The sequence below is a fragment of the Amblyomma mixtum genome, chromosome 1, assembly GCF_055824585.1.
Source record: "Amblyomma mixtum isolate Tamu chromosome 1, ASM5582458v1, whole genome shotgun sequence".
Classification (NCBI taxonomy): domain Eukaryota; kingdom Metazoa; phylum Arthropoda; class Arachnida; order Ixodida; family Ixodidae; genus Amblyomma; species Amblyomma mixtum.
In genome coordinates, this window is record NC_143012.1 from 48,911,247 (window position 1) to 48,933,878 (window position 22,632).

General features: G+C 45.4%; 1 protein-coding gene across 1 annotated transcript; it reads left to right on the top strand.

Annotated features, from left to right (window-relative positions):
* The first annotated feature begins 583 nt into the window (after positions 1-583).
* On the top strand, positions 584-21,286 carry Hsdl2 (Hydroxysteroid dehydrogenase like 2). Its single transcript, XM_089550076.1, has 8 exons — positions 584-839; positions 6,351-6,514; positions 8,382-8,595; positions 12,187-12,290; positions 12,546-12,647; positions 13,554-13,754; positions 18,166-18,390; positions 18,966-21,286. The coding sequence occupies exons 1-8, from the start codon at positions 826-828 to the stop codon at positions 19,205-19,207; spliced, it is 1,266 nt and encodes a 421-aa protein (XP_089406202.1). The 5' UTR covers positions 584-825; the 3' UTR covers positions 19,208-21,286.
* The last annotated feature ends 1,346 nt before the right edge of the window (positions 21,287-22,632 follow it).

Below are 22,632 nucleotides of genomic sequence, written 5' to 3' on the forward strand. Positions count from 1 at the left end.
GCGCAACAGCCGTGAAAGAAAAAAAGAGGAGAAGGGAGAAAAGAGCGGAGGAGGAGAGGCGGCGCTGCGAGGAGGGTTCTGGGACGCCAGTGAGGAAATTGCCCTTCAGCGCGAACAGACGACGCATGCCGAAACGTTCGCACTTACAACGCTTTTCCGCCCTTAATTCCAATACGGAACGTCGAGCGTGGGCATAATAATGCACGTAGAGCATGCTGACCTTTTTTACGGCTTCATTCGCGCGTATTAACTTATTAGGAGCGAATTTAAGCTTCCCAAAACCGCATTCCAAGCAGAGCGCCGTACACGCGCATCTCGCCGAAAGACCCGGAAGTCGGAGTACCCAGCATGCCTTGCGGCTCGTTCAGATTGGACACCACCTGTTCTCGTCTTATTTTTTTTGGCGAGAGCTTAACGAGTTTAATGTACGTTTGATACCGTTGATACATAGAAGACAGCAGCTGTCATCATCATTATGTTATGTAAGTAGCAACTGGACGTACTTCGCTTATTTGCTTGAAACGTGTTTGCTTGGGTACAGTGTACATCTAGAACAATTGTGTAGCACTGTGGCGGCCTCTGCCGTATCGTTCTCGAACTGCTGGCCACAGCTTCCGCCGTGGCCCGTGGACTACGACCGGCGCGGTCGACGGATGCGCTTCGTGCAAAGAAACGGTGACCGTGAATGATCTGATCGGCGGCAGCAACAATCCGTTGAGAGATAACCAACACTCCATCCAAGCTCAGCCCTGCATCCGGGTTCACTCAAGGTCCACCCGCCGTGTCGTCCGCCAGCACGCAAGTTGTGTCGTTCCCGGTCTCGTCATGATCAACACGGGGTGAGGACGTCGCCTCAACTTCGCGTCTTGTTCCTCGCAGCCTCCGGCGACTCGTTCACGCCGCACTGGCGGCGTCGTTTTTCCTTGTAGCCCCATCAGCGGAGGTCGCGGTAGATGCTCCGCTAGCTACGACCACGCATTCTTACCGGAGGCTAACTCGCGTCAGCTCGGGAAACTGCGATCAGCAAGTGACCCGTACGAGAATGATTTTTTTTTTTCGCCCTCCTAATTCTGTTGTTTACCTCGTTCTGGGTTAATCTCCGAAGATTTTAGGAGCGTCACTTTCCGTAGACCGGCGCAGTGTTTCCTCAACGTTCGTAACCGCTTGCGTAACACAGCCTCGATTGACGGACGACGTCCTGAAAGTCAATTTAGTGAAGCCAAGTACCTGTTGATCACAGGTAATTCACAGGTGCCTTGTGTAGACTGGAAAGCTTTGAAAAGCCTAGTTGGTTGTGTCACGCGGTTGCGGGTTTAGACTTCAGGCTGACGCCGACTGCACGAACAGTGAACTGCTTGCCATGAGACTAGGAAAAAAAAAACAACAGTATAGTGCAAAAGCGGGCAGTTTTCTGAGCTTGGCCTCCGCAATGATCGCGGAAAACATGCGGCAAAAGATTACGGAAATCTTTGAAAAAGGAAGCGGTGGGTCGGCTTACAGCCGACGTTGTAGGCTGAGAGCCTAAAGAGTTTCTTGTTTTCCTGTATTCGTGATTTCTTGTTTTAAGGGGAAGCGTTGCATTGCCAGTGCTGCCATCTTACGGTGTGCATTTTTGTGCTTGTGGTGTCGCGTTGTTCACTGATGAAAACACAGATGGCGTGTAATTTGGTCTGTTAATTTATTTAGCCTATTAAGTTATGATTTTTAATTGGTCGTCTTGACAGACTGTCCATCTAGTAAGTACGATATGATAGCTACAACATCATACTATGCACATGCGATAGATGGGGTGATTTTGCTTTGTGCAGACTGCGACTGTTTGAGTCATCATCATGGCAGGTCCGACACCCTGCCGAGTTATTAAGCTGTTGTGCTACAGCTGCCTTGCAGCTTGTGCCGCCCACTTGTACGTGCCAGATGGTACTGACATACAGTAATGGGAGCATGCGCAGTCCTGGAAAATTTTTCTATCCCGTACGAACATAATGCAGAGTATAAATGTAACAGCATTTTCATTGCAATTTTCCTTCTTTGCTGATAAAAATGTAGGCTAGTGCTTTGTCGTTGTGCTTGGCCCAGTTTATTTTCATGTAGCCTTTGGTGGAGCTTAACTCCACTCTAAAAAGCAATTATTTTTGTCGAAATTACTTTTCGAGCACTACTTTTGCAGAGCTTTGATTTTGTGAAAGCTGACACTGTCCTAGAGTCTTCCTCCATGCACGTGTAAGCTAGACTGCAGTCATCAGACCAGGGAAATTTTATGAAAATGCTGTCCTTTGTTGTGCATGTTAAATGCATATGTATGCTAGAAATTGGAAAAATATTTTTGCATATGTATGCTAGAAATTGGAAAAATATTTGCAAGCAGCATCCATGATGGGCTGTTTTGTTTGGCAATTCATTAGTCGTAAATTCCATGTTATGAAATCTTAAATTGTAATCAAATTCAATGTAATAATAATGTTCCTTGACGTACAGTTTTTAAAAACAGTTTGAATGTGTAGCTTTGCACGCAGGAATGCAACTCTGTAGCAGACTTTCAGCCAGAAAAACCCATCTTCATTGCTATATGAGCATCATAAAAAATTGTGACGACACTTTGGCAACTATGTGTTGAGAGGCGAAAGCCGAGGACACTATGCCGTGACGACTTCCGGTGAATGTGACGTCAAACCATTCCCGTGGCTATATCGATACCAAAATTATGCATCTTTCAGGGATCTTAAGTATAATTACGCTTATCTACACATTTTTCCATCTAATTTGACACAAATCCGATGTTTTTCTGACTATTCTGTGACAATTTTCACTATGCCGTGGTGACTTCCGGTGGATGTGACGTCACACCGTTCCCGTGGCTATAATGACGTCCGCCCTATTTCGACATTTTTGCCTATAATTAATTAACTAATTTATCTACAGTCATCAAACTTGGCTTCTAGGTTTATTTTTACCTCCTCTATCTGAAGCAACCATTGGTTTTCTTCTATTTTTTTTGGTTCCCAGGTTAAACGTGTGTGACACGCTTTGTTAACGGACAACAGTATGAGCCATTAAACGCTTTCGCCTTAAAACACGTGAATTTGTTTTAGCACAGGGTCTCACAGGTGTGACAGAGCTGTAGCAACTTAATTTAGCTCTGTACTAGAGGGTTAAATAACACCCTTGGTTATGAATGTTATACGAGGCTAGTACTAGTGCATCTGCATTGAAAGCCAAAAGGTGGCATCCAGTTACGGTGAGGTTTATTGCCTGGTGGGCCAAGTTAAGGGAGTGTTGTACACCGCTTGCTACTCACATGTGACCAAATTCCAGGTGTACTCACATCACAGTTATTTTATTCTTGTTTGATTTCTACACCCCTGTTAATTCTCTCGCTAAAAGACCTCAGCTTGTGTGGAGCTCAAAACACCGCCGCAACCGTGTGTCTTTCTGCAATGTTTTTGCAGTATGCCGGCCTATGCACATTTTCCGCACATTTCATTGCAGCATACCTCGGACATACAGGACACTGCTTCAATGAAAGGCTGCGGGAACGTTGTAGCAATTTCCAACAGATTACTGCCTACAGGAATCTTGCAGACCGCTGCGAAAGCTATGGTAGTGTGCCACAGTTTGAACAAAGTTGTGACATACAGGGTAGGGCAAAGCAAAAATCTATCGGAGCTATCAGAGCCATCTGGGAGGCATTTTACATCACTGGCAAGAAATAAAGGCGTGTCCACAGCCCTTTTATCACACTTGTGTAGCTTGAGATTAGATTCATGGAAGGGTTTATCTGAAGATGGGAGTGTACGCAAGGGACACATCCGCAAGGTACTAAGCATGGCATCTTTGCCAAGCCTATGAGTTGCGCGCTGTGTCCTGTTGTGCAGTATTTCAGTGTTTGTTCCCTACATCTTCTAAGCACAGTTTCCACTAATTATGCATCAATCATTGATAGTTTTGTCAATATTGCTCAATAAGCTGCAGCACTTGTGGCCATGTGGGTGATGGCAGCATATACAGGGTGATCGGAAAGTCACAGAGGTAAAAATTCAGTATTTTCAAGAAGCATAGACAGTAGCATGATGGAGTTTTTGCAGCATTGTTCAGAAAGGCCTGGGAATTGCTTTTTTTTAATAACAAAAAATTTAATTCCGAGAGCAGATACATTTGCCACTGACAGATAGCACCACAGTTTTGTCATTGGGGTGTGTCTTTGTTTTTCACGTCATTGAATTTTTGCTTTTTCTGTCACTTCTGGATCACCCTGTGTATGATATGGCTGTATGGAGGGAGGGGATATAATGTACCATGTAGGCACGAAGCAAGTCACCCAGTGAGTGTTGTGTGTATGTGCGTGAGTGAGAAGCTTGGGGGGGGGGGGGGGGGGCTCAAGTTTAAGTCAACATTCTATTCTGTGGCCCCTTCCATGGAATGCAGTTTTTGTGCTCTGTAATACCTCCATACTCAAATGTGAAGCCACTTCAGGCAAGCAGTGCTTGGTGCTGGCATCTTTTGTCAGCTATTGCATGGAAATCTTCAATGTCACTCTGTTCGAAATCCTCCTGGCCCTAAATGCACCCAACTAACTGAATTAGTTGATTGCCCGTGCATATCTTTGACAGCACTCTCGCAGAAGTATAGAATGTAAATAGAATTAGGTAATGAAGCCGTCTGACGGTGAAGGGAATACCATTAAATTTGGGATTCACTAAAGTAAGCTTTTCTTTTTATTGAATGGCGTAGACAACGTTTAGTTTAAATTGACAGTGCCGCCGTTTTCTGGCTTTGCTATCAGGTACTTATCTCAGAAAGTAAGGAATCTTGGTTGCACTACTGGTGGTAGCATCATGAAGTTCCAGATGATGCTTTCTGCTTCGATGTTACTCTGCACATAACCTTTTGCACCTAGTATGGTAATGTCTGTAGGCTGCGAGCTACTCCACATCAACCTCTGTCAACACATAGTATGAATCACAATGCAGTCTTCACATCACTGCTTCCACCATTGGGCCTTATTTCTTATAACTGCAGTTGTATTTTCGGATAAGGTATGTCTTTCCTCAGTGGGTAAAAACATTGGTTGTTAAGTAACATGACCCTGGGGTCCTAAAGCACCTGTGATTTTAAACTTGTTGTGACGTTACCATCCTCTTGCTGATCTGTGGATCCCCATTGACCATGATCAGAGTGTAATTACAGGCAATAACACATGCAGGACAATTTGTGTAGAAAACAAGGGAGGGTGTAAAACATTTAAAGTTAACATTAAAAACCTAGGCGACTCGTTACAGACTTGTAATGTGTCTTGTAGCGAAGTTCTCTTGGTTGAGCTCCACTTACGGAACATAGACGTAGTGCTCTCGCTCAAGGTTCCTTTTATTCACTCACGCTGCTGTAGTCCGAAGCACCCAGTTCGTCTATCACAAGGCTCGTCGATCATGTCTATGTTTTTGCATCCAATCCCGAACTGCCAGCAGCGGTCCATCATTCCACCCACACAGTCTCATCTGCAGGAATGACCGGTCGTCACAGGTATTGCATCTCCACTCTTGTGGCCTTGATCTCAATGGTCGTATCTGTCATGTCAACTGGGCTCGAACATTGCATGAACTGAGAACCTCATTCTGTCATCTTCTTCCTCCGCGCTGTGTCGATCGTCTATGTCATGTGGACATCTTTTTCTTCACTCACTGGCTTGAACATCTTTGTCATCTTCGGGTACACCACACAGTAAAAGATTGGTTGGTTGGTTTATGGGGTTTAACGTCCCAAAGCGACTGAGGCTATGAGAGACGCCGTAGTGGAGGGCTCCGGAAATTTCGACCACCTGGGGTTCTTTAACGTGCACTGACATCGCACAGCACACGGGCCTCGAATTTCTCCTCCAAAGAAATTCAACCGCCGCGGCCGGGATCGAACCCGCGTCTTTCGGGCCAGCAGCCGAGCACCATAGCCACTGAGCCACCGCGGCGGCACACAGTAAAAGATAACTTATCCATGCAGCAACATATAAAACTTTGCCGATTATGTGGTACAAAAGGAAGCAGTTGTAAAAGGGTAACAGTAAAACCAGAAAAGAGCGAAGTACAATTTTTTCTAGATAATTCGAACTCAAATGGGACAGAAAGCTTGTTTGAATTACGTGGAATATTTTGAATTGCGTTTCTTATACGCAGTCTTGACAGGACCAAAAAGCACTAGTTTAAACAAATTACTTCACTTTACGGGGAAATGTGCATAGGTGATTCAACTAATTTTTCTAAAGTTGGGCTCATGACATGTACTGCGCTCTCATTACTAAAGTTTAGAAGACAGCTGTGTGGATGACATCAGCTGATTGTGCGCTGTGTGTGTGGGTTCAGCAAGCTCGCTGGGAGGACGCTGTTCATCACGGGCGCCAGCCGAGGCATCGGCAAGGAGATCGCCCTCAAGGCAGCCAAGGACGGCGCCAATGTGGTCATCGCAGCCAAGACGGCTGAGCCGCACCCCAAGCTACCCGGCACCATTTACACGGCCGCCAAAGAAGGTAGATGTTATGTTATCCTTAATGTTATGTCTGTTCCTAAAAGGAAAGTCTTAGCAATATGGTAGCTTTACATTCCTCGGGCATCTCCTCTGACATAGTGTCAAATGGTGACTAAGCACTTCGTGTAGAGAATCGTATGTGCGCACCAACAGTTGACTATAAAATAGACCAGTTCTTTTTTTTGGTCCTCTTGAGTGGTTAGTTGTCACAGTACAGCTTGAACAGGGGTTATAGCCCTAGTTGTAAACTGAGGTGCATAAAGGTATGCATTGATTCTCTTTGGTTTCATCTACACCTCTGATCCACTTTTGGTTGTAGTCTTTTGAACACACTTCTGGTAAAGCTGTGCTCTGTGAAAGCTGAGTTTTCAGTTGAACTTTGATTTTTTTGCTGGGCGGAATCGTCACTGTAATTGAAAAATAAGGCAAATTTATTTCTCTTACGTTTTATTATAGGGAAGATGAGAGAAACAAAAGTCCGGTGCTCCATTTATATCCAGTCAACAAACTGAAAATGGTATTAACAATGGCGAAACCGGTCTGAAACTAGGGCTCCTGTTTCAGAGAGCGCCACCAATTGGAAACAATATTTTAGCATATGCGAGAGCCACATGTGCTAAACTCGGGAAATAGCGTACATAATGCGAGCGTGCGGTAAGGCTCGATTTAAAATAGCGTTTGACACATGTATTTTGCAATGCATGCTATTTTTTTCGCACTTAATCCCATGTGCCCATTTCGTACTGCCACTTCATTCTGCAGTGTTGGAACTTTGCGCACAGTTATTGGATGCAGGTGGGGATGTGAAATGTGGCATGCATGTAGATGTGCTGCAGTGTAAAACACTAAAAAACATTATCTGCTAACACCAGGCACTATACAGCCAGTCATATCAGTTACTGTGATGTCACCATCATAAGGAAACTTGAGCATGTTGGTAAAATCTTGTTGACCTGGCACATACGAGGCATGGCCATGAGAACTAAAATGGCTTAAATATTTGTGTCAGCCATGCTTGTACTACTTCTGCTGTTTGCATCTGTTTGTCATTCTAGAGCTTGTAGGCATGAAACCTCCATGCATTTATTTCAAGCGTGGTTTATCGCTTTCAACCATCATTCCCTTTTTCCCTACCCCACCGCGGTGGCTCAGTGGTTACGGCGCTCGGCTGCTGGCCCGAAAGATGCGGGGTTCGATCCCGGCCGCGGTGGCTGAATTTCGATGAAGGCGAAATTCTAGAGGCCCGTGTGCTGTGTGATGTCAGTGCACGTTAAAGAACCCCAGGTGGTCGAAATTTCTGGAGCCCTTTACTACGGCGTCCCTCATAGCCTCAGTTGCTTTGGGATGTTAAAACCCAATAAACCAATAAACCAAACCTTTTTTCCCTATTCCTTTCTATATTTCTGTGTTGTTCGATCACTGTGCTCTTTCTTAAACAAGAACATCAATTGTGAAAGAACCTTTTCTGATTACTTTTTCTCCACTGGTGAGAAAAAGAAATCAGAAAAGCCTCTTTTACAATTGATGTTCTTATTTAAGAGAAGGCAAAGTGATCAAACAACACAATAGTGAAATAGGGAAAAAGGGAATGACGGTTGAAAGCAATAAATCGCGCTTGAAATGTATGGAGGTTTCACGCCTACAAGCTCTAGAATGACAAACAGACGCAAACAGCAGAAGTAGTACGAGCATGGCTGGCACAAACATTTAAGCCATTTTAGTTCTCATGGCCCTGCCACGTATGTGTCAGGTCAACGAGATTTGACGAACATGGCTCAGTTTCCTAGTGATGGTGGCATCACAATAACTGAAATTCACTTGTGAAAGCAGCTTTTCTGATTTCTTTTTGTTTTTCGTTTTCTCGACAGTGGAGGATGCGGGTGGCAAGTGCTTGCCATGCATCCTCGACGTCCGCGACGAGGAGCAGGTGAAGCGAGCCGTGGGCGATGCTGTCTCCAAGTTTGGGGGGATCGACATCCTGGTTAACAATGCCAGTGCCATCAGCCTCACCCAGACGCTTAGCACGGACATGAAGCGATACGACCTCATGCACTCCGTCAACGTGCGCGGCACATTCCTCACGTAGGTCGTGCTAGTGCACTGTGCTGTGCTGTCCATTTGGTGCTTCGAGTGCTTACTGTTTAAAACGTGCAGCATTCTTTGTGTGTGTAATTTAGGCCCTAATGGTTTGAGGGGGGACACTGGTCTTAGACCTATTTTCCTTATTTTTAGTCCAGTCCTAATGAAACTGTACCACCTTGCTCAGTTTTTTATGCCGATTTCAACAATGAAATTGCCTTTTTCATAAATTAGTCGGTTCCCATGATAATTAATTTTAATTAGTCATTCATTAGTGCCTCGGTGCAAAAGAAACTGCTCAATAAAGAATAATTTTTAATCCATGGCTACATAGTATGATGACTAAAGAGTGCAATAATCAAAACCATTTTTCCAATTTACCCTAATTAGTAATTTTACAACACTTGGAATATCAATGTTCAAGGTGTGAATGTAATGCATCGATAAACTTTGCAAAGTTATAAAATTTTGAAGTGTGATTGAACAAATCTGCTTTGATTATTGCACACACTGTGCCTTCAGCTTCCCTTAGCGAACAATATGACATCTCTGTCTGTCCTAGATGTTGAGATATCGACACACTAAGACAGCCAGATGTCCAAAATTTTCATGCCATTAAATTGTCTGCTCCTGTACAAATTCAGCTCACACGATGATCTGAATTGGATATTATGGTGAAAACGCCGATTTCTTGAAGGAAAAAATTGGTACAGTTGGAAAATAATAGCTCGAGATTCCACAAATGTCACTTTTTGACAACCAATTTTTTGGTCATTTTTTGGTCTCAAAGACCAGTGTCCCCCCTTAAGCCAGTCTTGTTTCTAGGGCTGGGTGGTAGTAGCTGTAAACTCTAGATTAGTTTGAGTTCAACTTTTACGCTGCAATCTTGAAGGGGATGTGCTACGAACACCAAGGCAGAAGCTGAAGAAGGATGTGCAGAGTAACGCTTGGCATTTCTTTGTTACAAAGCAGTACTGTAAAGTGAAGAATGAGCACGTCTTGCATTCGCGAGAAAATGTTTTTGGGGCGGATTTCGCTTTATGATTTATCTTCATTAAGTGCACAAAAGGACCCCTTTTACTAAGTGAATAGGGCTTCATTCTTGCCGGAAAACACGGTTTGGTGCGTAATTTTACACCCCAGTCGCGCAATAAATATAGTGGCATGCTAAACAACTTCTGCCCCCACTTAATCTTGCCTTTCTTGCATGTTTTGGTGTGAATGTAGTGTCGAGCATCCTGGGAAGTGACCATCAGTTTACGATTGGCAGTGATGTATAAATAAAAAAGTAAGGGAATTCATCATCCAAGGACGCTTATGGTGAATTCCACTTACAGATTCCAGATTTCAAATCAACTTTTTGTAAGCAAGTACTTTTCATTAGCAGACCTGGAATGCAGATCGCTCGTTTCAGTGGCAGATTAGGAGTAATACCTGAGCAAAGAAAAAAATGCTGGAATTATCCAACAGTTCGAATTATTGAATGACCCTGAAAAAACTTAAGAGCTGCGCACATCACAATAAATTTGTGTTTTGAAAGACTGGACAATCGGTGCCTGCTTTTGAGATAAAAATTGCGTGGCAATGTCTGTTTTCTACGTTCCCATGAATGCTTTATTGTGTGCATACTCTCAGGAGCGCAGAAGTGGAACTGCGGCAGAATTGTGAGGGCTTTCCCAGCATCCTTCATGATGTGACGCGGTTACCGCTACCACATCGTACCCCTCACTAGTAGCACCTTCACGTAGGAAGAGGCTTCACTGCACAAACAGCGAATGGCGCGACTTTAGTACAGTTTTTGAAGTATTTGAACAAGGCAGTTGCACACGGAAGGCACTCTGCAGAATGACAGTGGCGAACCTCTACTCAGCCAGAGTGTTTTGCACCAGCCGTCGCATGTGGAGGGATGCCCCTCTTGGCAACTAGTGCCTCTTCTCCTTTCCTCCTCACACTTTTGCCATTCTCTCCTCCTCCGCTTGTTTTTGCTGTGCTCCTCATTCACTTTGACGGTTACAAGGCCAACGCCTACGCTCAACAGAGGAATGGGCACTGAAAGGGCAACTACAGAACTTTTTGAGCATTTCGCAATATTCAAGGAATCAAATCTATGTAGGCTATAGGTAAAGCATGCCAAGTGTTTTTGCACTAGCATTTAAAATAGTGACGTACTAATCGACGATTGAATTTTGCGCTTCTCCCCAATGCACCGGAGGTGTGCGGGGAAGTTCGGCGTGACATCATGGAAGGTATAATTTCAAATGACCGCTGTCGTCAGCCACACACTGCCCTGACTCGTTAGACGCTGCCAAACAACTCTTGGCAGGGTTTGCCTTTGGTGGCATTGGTTTTTTCCTCCAAAGCAGGCGTTTGTGTGTTGGAAGTGTACAGATACCTTCGATGACGTCATCATGCGCCCCCCACTTGGCGTTGTGCGCTGTGAAGAGCTTGAAGGGTGTCGCGATTTTAATCGGCGATTACTTCACTATTTCAAGTGCTAGCCCGAAAAGACCTCGCATGCTTTACGTGCAAGTTTCACACATTCGGCCCTCTTAAGCTCGTTGATTTCTAAAACCTATGCAGTTTCCCTTTAAGAGCTGCGCTCTAAAACAGTGTAGTGCATATCAAGATACCCAAAGCAAGAGCAATGGTGACTGGAGCAGCAGTGAGTTGGGCGAAGTTACATAAGAGATTTCGAATGCATCTGGCAATGTTGGCTTGTGCAGAGGAGGTGATAGACCAGTCTTACCATGCTCACTCAGCATGCTTGCCATTTCTTCCTGTGTTGTTACTGAGTAATTGCAAATGCGTCAATGCTAGGTTTAGGTTATAGGCTGCTTTGAGACAAATGCCAAGTCGGTCCATACCATAGTTTTTAGCAATAAATTTTGCTGGATACCATTTTTCCTTATTGTACATATTATACAGGCGCAAAGCCTTACATGTTTGTTCATGCTCAAAGAAGCTGGCACATTGTCTTTATCACTTCTGTGTGTGACGCCAGAATTGACCAGATTTCTCTGGCGAGATTGTAGACATGCCAAACTAGTACTGCTATGATCGAAATTGTCATAGGAGCCTTTCATGCCTTATATTGAAAGTTTGTCATCACTGATTTGAGCATGGCCAAGGGCGGCGATGATTCTAATCTTCAATGCCGCCATATGCAGTCACTGCAATTGCCACTGCCAAGTTGTTCAGTTGTTTGTGGGTTCAAGTCACCTCAATGACGAGTTTCCTTTGGAAGCCTTTCACCGTCTCCCAGCTGCTCGACTGCTGTCACCTCAACAGGGCATTGCAAAATATTTGTGGATTGCTGTGAGAAAAAAAAAATCAGTTCATCTTAGGTGTTTTTCTTCGCTGCGATGAAATAGTAGAAAAGGTGCTTTGTTTCCAACAGCTCTACTAATAGTTACTATCAAACACTCTGACTCTGCATACCTGCATTTGATACCTGTTGAAAATCGCACAACTACGAAGGTGAATGTCCAGTTGTTTTTTCTTTTTTTTTTTGTTTAACTTGTTGCATAAAATGGCAGTTGAGTCTGCCTTGTCATTGATGTTTTTTTCTTTTTCTTGGCCTCTCCCCAACTCCAGCTCCAAGTACTGCATTCCACACCTGAAGAAGTCCAGCAACCCACACATTCTCATGCTCAGCCCACCGCTCGTCATGAAGCCAGTCTGGTTCCAGAACCACCTAGGTACGAACTCTGTACGCAAATCTGCTCTTGTCAAAGCAGCGATGATGGATTAGCACTGTTTTGAGATTTGCATGCTCCTCATTGAAGAGCAGTTTGGGTTCTTTTAGTTTCTGGACGTCCTGGCATTTTGCACGGCCTGAGCTATAACTTTCGCACTGCCTGTGGTCGCTGTGGTTGTCTTTTTGCGGTTGTCATTTGTTGTCAGATGCATGCTACAACATGCCACCATGCTTGTTGTTTCTCCATGCCATGAAGCTTACACCATGTCCAAGTATGGGATGTCCATGTGTGTCTTGGGCCTTGCCGAGGAACTGCGGGCAGATGGTATTGCCGTCAACGCGGTCTGGCCCAAAACAGGCAAGTGTTTCAGGCTGTGCCGGAGGTGGACTGGTTTCCCAGCCTTGTGAATCTGATGTGAACTGAGTGGCCCAGTCAGATGCAAAATTCTTTTTCTCACGCATCGAATGCAAGAGAACTTCGCCATGCACTCTGCCTCTCATTTGTTTTTAAGCACGAGATGCTCAGATACAGCAATATAGAACTCAGGAGCAAAGTACGGAAGTAAAGCAGAGCTTACAGTGACGCTATTCGCACCTTGTCTTAGTCTCAGAGTCCCTGACTGAAACCCACTAGCACCGCCGTGGTGGCTCAGTGGTGATAGCACTCGGCTGCTGACCCGAAAAAAGCGGGTTCAATCCTGGCCGCGGCGGTCGAATTTCGATGGAGGCGAAATTCTAGAGGCCCGTGTACTGTGCGATGTCAGTGCACATTAAAGAACCCCAGGTGGTCGAAATTTCTGAAGCCCTTCGCTGCGGCGTCTCTCATAGCCTGAGTCACTTTGGGACGTTAAACCCCCTTAAACCAAACCAAACCAAAGCCACTACCAGAGGAACGAGCACCATGTTTATGTACCCATTTCCCACCCTTAATCGTGTACAATAGACTTGTTGCACCTGTGCTGTGTATTGCTTGCTAAAGTAATGGATTAATTTTTTGTAGTTCCTAGAAATTCATGATATGAATGCTTTCCCATGCTAAGATTTAACTTTACTGTTAGTGGAGTGGTTAAACAGTTGGAATGCTAGCCCTATAGGCTAGATTACTGAGCCTGAGAAGTGCAGTGTGACTAGTGCAAGCATAGCAACAGCATTAAGTGTAATGGGGCTAAATTTAGTTGCTTCTTCATTGCAGGTATTTTTTCCTGCCAACATCTAATGTCTGCAGCTATATAAATGGCATTTTGTTTTGTTTTTTGCATGGTAGCTATTCACACGGCGGCCATCGAGATGTTGATGGGTGCCGAGCAAGGCCAGAGCTCCAGCCGCAAGCCAACCATCATGGCTGATGCTGCGTATGCCATCCTGACCAAACCAAGCCGATCCTTCACTGGCAACTTCTGCATCGATGAGCGGCTGCTTCGTGAGGAAGGTGTCAAGGACTTTGAGCAGTACTCGTGTGTGCCTGGTAAGTGCTTCCCATGGCTTCCAAGGTCTTGGCAGTACTTGGCAGGGGCCTGAGCATGGCCACGCTTATACAGCTGAACCCCTCAATGACGAAAGCCCTCAAGAATGAAATTTGTTTATTACTACCTCAAAGTCCCCATTGAAGAGGTATTACATGAGGGAATGGGTAACAGGGCGTAACATTGCTCCAATTGATGACTTGAATAGTGATGGATCAGCATGAAGAACGACGTCGCCGGGCAAGTCATTCCATGGAATGTCTTTCGCGGTGTGTACAAAAAATGAGAACAGATGAGCAGATGTGCGGGCAGGCGAAGGATAGGTGGTCTTTTCATGGTTCGTGGGATGATAAGACTCCTGGGGAACATGATAATAGAAGTTGTGATATAGACATAATCTTGCAATGTGGCGTCGGCTAGTTAAAGTTGTGGGATGAGCGTTGCGTTTTAGTTTGGTGACACTTTCAGGATAAGATTAAGCAGGGATGAACCTAGCGGGGTGGTTTTGAATTGGTTCTAGCGTCTATAGAAAGATCATTTTGATTAGGGTCCCAGATCGCGAATGCCTACTCAAGCTTAAGCCTTACAAATGTTAGATAGGCTACAGTAGGATACAGCTTAACAAAACAGCAGTTTCTAACACTGGGCCGCGGTCCGCGGCGTCTTGTACTACTCCGCTGGCCAATTGCAACAGTAACCGAAATCTGCTTTTTGTTGTTTGACTACCGTATAAACGCGTGTAAGGGCCGCACTTTTTTTTTCCAGATTCGGGGGCCAATTTTCGGGGTGCGGCCCATACACGCGATGTACGAAAAAAAAATTTTTTTTTAAGTAAAAACACAACAATCGGGGAATGAGCGGCATTTATCATACGTTCAATCGTCACACACAGAGTATTTCGACTCTGAGCTGGTGCTGAGCTCCGGTGCATGCTCATCTAAAACAAGCCGCGCAGCATGTCCGCTGTCAACGCGTAGCCGGCGTTCCGCACTTCCATCACATAGCAGAGCAGCTCTTCTTCCAGTTCGGGAAACTCCCACGGCTTGCCTCGAAAACCGCGCTTTTTGCAGCTTATGTTTCTCAATGCACCTTTTTGGTTGCACGATCATCGGACGCGCTTCTCGGCCACGTCGAATTCCCTGTCAGCCGCATGCTTGCCGTGTTTGAGAGCTAACTCCCAGCCGTGTAGCTGATAAGGTGCTTGCCCATCGTGATAAATCTAAGTTACTCGGCGGCAGCGTGCGAAAGCCACAACTGCGATAAACGCGCGAACACGCCACGAAAGGCTGGAGCTGGCGCTACTGATGCCGATGTAGATAGCGAGAAGTCGCGGCAGAAAAAAAAAAAAAAGATAATGATGATGACTGCGGCCTCGGGCACCATCCATGGACAGTTTTTGGAAGCTCTTGTGAGCATGCTTGGCCTCCGCGATCAATCCCTCCGCGATCGAGCGCTCTGTTGTTCGCAGCTGTAGCTGATCGCGGAGGCCACGGCGCGTGCATTTAGAAGGCTATTCCGGCCCGAGTGATGGAAAGTTCGGGTGCGGCCTTTACACGGATTTATTTTTTTTTAAATATTTCCTTCGGGAAAGCGGGGTGCGGCCCATACACGGGTGCGGCCCTTACTTATTTATTTATTTATTACCTCAAAGGCCCCGGTTGTGGGGCATTACTTACACGCGTTTATACGGTATATCAAACCATCCTCGCATCAAAATTCTAGAGCTCATATGATAAGCTTCTTGTGATAAGCTTCTTGTTTACGTAACAAGAAGCGTTTAAGCAGCGGACTACTTTTTCGTCGTGGAGGAATTCTGTGCGCGGAGGCTGAATGTGGGCGGAGCTTCACTGCAGACTTAAGTTGTATCCGACTATAGTTACTTCAGTGATGGTGGTGCTAGACGTAATGTTCGCCGAAAATGTCCGAGGACGCGATCTGCTTCCTTTGAGATTTGTGTGACATGGTATGACCACCTAAGATCATGCGGTAAATGAATTCTCGCAGCAAATAGAAATTCTTGCGCCCCCGGCAAACTTCCATAGAGTTCAGTGTATTCGCCCCCTCTCAACAGCGAAGAGTTTCTAGAAAGCAGTCCCGTATTTTCGGACGAGCAAACAGACATGACAGAACGGAGTGCCCGTCCTTTCATGTCTGTTTGCTCGTCTGAAATAAGTAGCACATTGAATTTACTTTTCTGGAAACAATCTATCAATGTGTTTTATTTAGCAGAAAAGTGTTCAGGCTGCTCTGTTCGCCTTCCAGCCGCGTAGTGGAGCACTTATGGTGCATCTGAGGTTCTAAATCTTTCCAGGGCGATAAGAGCTTTTATTTTCAGCTTGGTTTCTCGGAGTGTAGAAGGACGGCAGATTGGGCGAGTTCGTGTTTCGTGGTGACAAAAAAATTCAAACGATGTATGACTGTGCGCATTTGTGCCCATTTTTGTAGGTATAAATTGGCTTCAAATACAGTAAAACCTCGTTAATTCGAACTCGGTTTATTCGAAATCCTGCATAATTCAAAGGTTTTCGGCAGTCCCAACAGTTTCCATGCAAAATTTGCCGGATAATTTGAAGAGCCAGCGAGCCCCTCTCCGGATAATACGTAGGTTTAAACCATGGCCTCCGTGATTCGCGAAAAGAAAAATGCGTTGCCATCTCTAAGGCCAGTATAGTTGAGTTGCCGGAGTGGCAGCCAGGCGGCACTGTAAATCAATTTTCAGTTTCCGGTAGTTTGTTGTGCCTCAGCGATCTGCACAGTCGACTACCAGTCTCGGAGGCTAGCTTTAGTTGACAAAGCAACAACCAGGTGCCGCTAGGTCACAATTTTTCTGACTCCATTTTCATTGTTTGTCTAGCTCATGGCAGGCGCTGCTCGTAGTGTTTTGATTGTTTGGTGCCGCAATCAAACGAGTTCTGTGTTCAGGCGCGTTTATACTCCGACGTAGCGCGCGCTCGCGCGGCACGGCTATGACTGCGGACGTGTCCGGCGGCTTTGGCGCACTCTGACCGCACCGTGGAGCATGTCTCTATTTCGCGCCGAGTGCACCGAAGCCGCCCAACCCAGAATGCACTGCACACGCCTCCCGCGTCACTCCTCCCCTCTACTCCCTTCGCCACTCGCCTCCTCTCCCAGGCGGCGTGTTGCACGAAGAACATTCTGCGCTCGCGTCGGAGCTCCGCTCCAAGCAGTGCCCCCAATCAAAGGGTGGCAGAAGAGCGAGCGTACCCCCCCCCCCCTCCCGTAGCCACAAGTAGCAGTCGCGTCGGAACGCCTGGCGTAGCGTCGCTGATCTGACGTATCCGACCACCGTCGGAGTATGTACGCACCTCTAACTACCGCGCCAAGCAGTCGTGCATCGATGACTACTTCAAGTGACCGTTTTTCAGGCAAAATAAAGGTGCAGTGTTGATGCAGCCATGTTTCGTACGTTTATTTCTCATTTTTCGTCGATTTTTGATAATTCGAAAACCCGGTTAATTCGATGATTTTTCGCGGTCCGACGGACTTCGAATTAACGAGGTTCACTGTAAATCAGTTATAAGTTCAGCGCCGTGTTTGTTTCCTCCTTTTTCTGGTCCAGTTTCTAATGCTGGTTGAATTTTATTGTTTCTCGGAGTGTCTTTAATGCTGCACCAACGTGTCGGAAGCAGACTATGTGATCTGAAGACTTTTGGCCTAGTCTAGGGCAGGTAGTGACCGCTGATCCGGATCATGAGAGGGAAATAACTAGAAGGATAAGACTGGGGTGGAGCGCATATGGCAGGTACTCTCAGATCATGAAAGGGGCAGTTTACTAATATCCCTCAAATGAAAAGTATACAACAACTGTATCTCACCGGTCCTCACCTATGGGGCAGAAACGTGCAAGCTAAGGAAAAGAGATCGGATTAAGTTAAGGACAACACATTAAGCTATGGAAAGAAAAATGATAGGTGTAACGTTAAGAGATCGAAAGCGGGCGGAGTGGGTGAGGGAACAAACGCGGGTTAATGACATCCTAGTCTAAATCAAAAGGAAGAAATGGGCTTGGGCAGGGCATGTAATGCGAAGGCAATGTAACAGCTGCTCCTTAAGGTTAACGGAGTGGATTCGAAGAGAAGGCAAGCGTAGCAGGGGGAGGGAGAAAGTTAGGTGGGCGGATGAGATTAAGAAATTGGTGGGGATACGGTGGCTGCAACTGGTGAAAGACAGGGTTAATTGGAGAGACATGGGAGAGGCCTTTGCTCTGCAGTGGGCGTAGTCAGGCTGATGATGATGATGATGTACATGCCTATGAGCAGATTTTTATTGACAGAGTGTTCATGTGTCTCTCGTGCTTGTTTATTATGTTCTGCATCTCTTCTCTTTGGCAAGAATTTGTTCCTCATACATAAGTGTCACATAAGCGTGAGATATCCTTCCATCGCTGCGCAGGCTCCAAGCTGCAGCCCGACTTCTTCATTCCGGACGACGTCCTAGCCGAATTTGACCAGGAGCAGGTGTCAACACTGGGCATTGGCACCAGCCCCCAGCCGGCGGCCGCTCCTTCCGAGGGCTCCTCTGGGGACGGCATAGACGGCATCCTGCACAAGATCGGCAAGAGCCTCAGCCCCGAGCTTGTCAGCCAGACTGGGGGGCTGTTCCTCTTCCAGGTCAAAGGTCAGCCCGCCTTGCTCCTCAATAGTTCTCATTGCTTTGTGCAGAAGTTCAGTTTTCAGTGTTAATGAAAATCCAGTAAAAGCTCGTTAATTCTACTTTTGTTAATTTGTAAATCCAGAAAATTTAAACTGCTGGCTCAGTCTCCTGGCCAACGCTCATGTAAGTCTATGTCATCGGATGCTCAATAATTCAGAGTCTACAGGTCTCATAGCGGTTAATCTGAAGGGGCTCCAGGCCACAGGCCACATCCAGGTATGGCCAGCATGGCAAAAGATCGTCAGTTCAGTCCTACTCAAAGCCTAAATTCTGTGCTGCACAGTCATGCGTGCAACTCTGATATGCATGCGACAGAAGGCGTGATGATGAATGTACAGCTCTGTCTCCGAGTCCAATCCGACTGCTTAGTTTCGGTTTCACTTTTTTGAGCTTCGCGCGAGCCCGCAGCAATGGCAGCTCAGCCAGCCAGCATCAGCCAGCCAGCCTAACCCAGCTGAATACCGTTTCAGGCGATTGTAAACTACGGTTAGTGACTGGACTGTGCAGGCTTATGTGTTCTCTTCCCTTACTGTTTGCAGGAGGTGAGGACTTCTTCGTTGACCTCCGGTCAGGCCAGGGTAGTGTGGCCAAGGGTCGTCCGTCAGAAGGCAACTCTCCCGATGTCACCTTCACCATGGACAGCGAGAGCCTGCTCAAGATGTTTGCGGGCAGCCTGAAGCCCACCGCAGCGTTCATGAGCGGCAAGATGAAGATCAAGGGTGACATGGGGAAGGCCATGAAGCTCGAGAAACTCATGGGAATGCTCAGGTCCAAGCTCTAGGGACAGTTTCCCCAAGTCTGATTACCGATGTGGCGGCCTTTCTCCCCATGTTCGCTGAACAAAGAGACCATCCAGCAGGACATCAGCAACACCAAGCAGTGGTGGAAAGCCGTGGGAAGCATCCTAGCCTTCAGACAGCTGGGCGTAGTGGTTTTGTGGGGACTTCACACCATGTGAAGTGTGGCGCGTCTTCTTTAAACTGCGAGGAGGCCTTGTCAGAAGACGCATTATGCATTCACTACATCCTTGAGAAGAAATTTTGACATGAAGAATGGTTTTGCCTGCGTCTTGCGTGAAGGGTGAACTTGACGTAATGCATTAGTGCCTTCGAAAAGCTGCTCATAAGCGTGGTTCTTTAGGACTGCTTTGTGATGCCCCGTTGTCATGGGATCGTGTGTGTCTTTGTTAACTGTGGTGGTTTTCTATGGGGTGCTTCAAGTGGTTTGAACTTCCTATATATTGTTGTTGTTAACTTTAAACGGCAATGCAAATGTGTACCTTATCTCCCGGCTACGTCAGCACCAGTGTATGGATGATTTCAAGATGAGCTTTAATGAACTGTTGTTTTTACATGGTGCATAAAGAGCTCTGCAGCTTTATTAAGCAACTTGTCTGGAAATGCGACCAAGACAAAGCACGCTGTATAGTAAGGCAAGTGTTGACTTATTGCTGTCTCATGAAGACGTTCAGTAGTGACTGCCGTTGTGGACGTTCCTTCCAATCTTTTACGGCCCTTCCTTAGTGTTTCTTTCACCTATGCCGTATCGTGACTGATATGTTGTCATGATTTTTGTGATGTTTGTCTTAAGTAATGAAGGTATTTCCAATGGTATGTGGTGAATGACGGCCATTGATGTGGCATATATGTTTCGGTTGAACTGTGTTGGCAAACTAGTTACATGCTTGTACTGCTGTCCTGCCTTCAAAGATTGGATGTAGTTCTTTTAGTGATGTCAGATGAAGTTTTTGATGTGCTTATGTTATTTGCAGTGCTACAACTCATACATAATAGCTTATTACTAAACGTAGTCTTTTAGTGTCTATGTTGAGTTGCGGTCGGAACTTTGTTGTTCTATACTGACAAAATGCTACTACACATTTTGTATCAGGTACAGGTAACCTTCTTAATTTCGAACATCATGAGCTCTGTTGTGCAAATGGCAGAAAAGATGAGCGGCGCTTTTGTTACGGTTCAATATCATTAGTTGCAAATTGCAAATATAAGCTTAATGTTTTATGTTACAATTTGTCACGTTTGTATGTGACATGAAGTGCGTCTTTCCCCCAAGTCTGTATCCGAAATGACGAAATTCATCTTCAACAAGAAATTAGTGAGCTTTGTAAGTGCATGCTTGCAACCTTCGGTTTCACCTAAAAAAAAGAATGTGCTTGTTAAAATGCAAACACTTTGCGAGATTATTGAGTCCTGTTTTTTGTTGCATGATGCCTTTTGACAAGTACAAATGTAGCAGACTGATCCTCATATGCCCAGGCCAGACAGACACTTTGTCTCTCCTTTTTTTTAATGCTTAGAAAGCCTATTCCATAATTTCAGGTACTGAAGTCCCTCTGTGAGTCATGAAACTTCTTCACATTTTGCTAATAGTATCTCTGCCAGCACCAACTGCATACTTGGTATGATTACTTGCATTTAGGCAGACTGCAGTAATCTCTTCTTGAAAGTTCTTTGAGGCAAGGTTTTCAAGCAGTTAGTTCTCAGTACAAACGGATTCTATGCATAGCTAGAAATTGGGAGCACATGGAACTATAACTTCTGACTTGATGTGGTTCAAGAGTATCATGGCTGTACATATGTATGATGCCGACTCCCTTTTACTGCGTGCGCTTATGTGTACAATCTGTAATTTAGATAAGGTATGAAATCAAACGAGCGTCTGCAGGGTTCTGCAAGTTATGTTACCAGTAAGGAAATTGGTAGTGAATGGTGCAGTGGTCTGTACAGTTGATGCAACATTTGACAGGTGGTGCTCGTCACCTGCTGGTGCAAGTTTTACAAAACATCTAGAAGGCGTGAAGTGTAAGCAAAGTCAATAAACTGTTTGCAATGGGAACAAGAAACACCGTGTTTGACATGCTGTCTGCTCTCGTAGTAGCCTGTTCTATTGCTGTGCTTCATTTTTGTAGTGAATCACTGTTCTAAGTGTATTTTTTTGCTTCGCATTGTTACTTTCTCATCTCAATTGCGTTGAGATGTCCCCTGTACTGTATTCACACATTCTCTTTGCCCTAGCTCATTTCCAAATCTCTGTGTTCAGTCCGGAGTCTTGACATGAAAGCCAAAAGTATACCTAGTTGAGAAGCAGATTAAGTTATGATGGTAGATTAAGCGATGATGGCAGCCGGTGACGTGTGATGGCAACGCTGGCCTATGAGCGTGCAAAAAATGATGAAGGCGCTGAAATTTAGATTTTGAGAGCAGATAATTCCGCTACCTTCGACAGAGTTCATTTAAAAAAATTTTCAGCGGGGATATTCGTGAAGCGGCGCCCTTTATCATTCCAGGCAAACTGCAACGTAATTGAATAGTGTTTCAGGGCTCCTAAAGGGAATACTAAAACATAAACTGATAGATTAGCGTCACATGATAGCAAATACGTAATTCTGACTGGGAACAAGGCTTTATACGCCAGAAAACTTCATTAAAAGGGAAGTATTCCTATAGCGCTGCCACGTACAGGTTCATACTGCTGTGACTGGTGACGCATTCACCCGCTCTCTTGTGGAACATTATTTCGCCGTCAAGGGGCATTACCCGAGGAAGCAGTGCAGTGAGTGTAGCCAAGAATGTGAAGCCTCTCATCTTAAAACAGCACAAAACAGATGACGGAGAAACTTAAACACAAAAATTTGCCGTCGATTGCGTTACTTCCTAATGCATTAATGTGAAATCTGAGCTCAGCTCATCAGCTGTTTAAGCTTTTGGATAGATTGAGGAAAAGAATTTGAGCAAGACGTGTATGTACAATTACAGACAGCGTTATTTTTCACACATCTTCCTTCTTCCAAGAAACACTCCACTGACAGTTCTTGATTGTCATGAAGGAAGCTTTGTGGACGGAGAAATAGAAGGTCTATGCAACTATTTCGCGAGGTTGTCACATTGGTGGGAGGAATGCGATGTTCTCTGGCACAAGTGGTAAGAAATTCCTGTTTATTTTTATATCTACATGAAGTCCCCACCCACCCTGGCAGGTGGCAGTTAACCGTTGATCGCGAGAGTGAATGCGATGTTCTCTGGCATGAGTGGTAAGAAATTCCTGTTTATTTTTATATCTACATTAAGTCCCCACCCACCCTGGCAGGTGGCAGTTAACCGTTGATCGCGAGAGTGAATGCGATGTTCTCTGGCATAAGTGGTAAGAAATTCGTGTTTATTTTTATATCTACACTAAGTCCCCACCCAC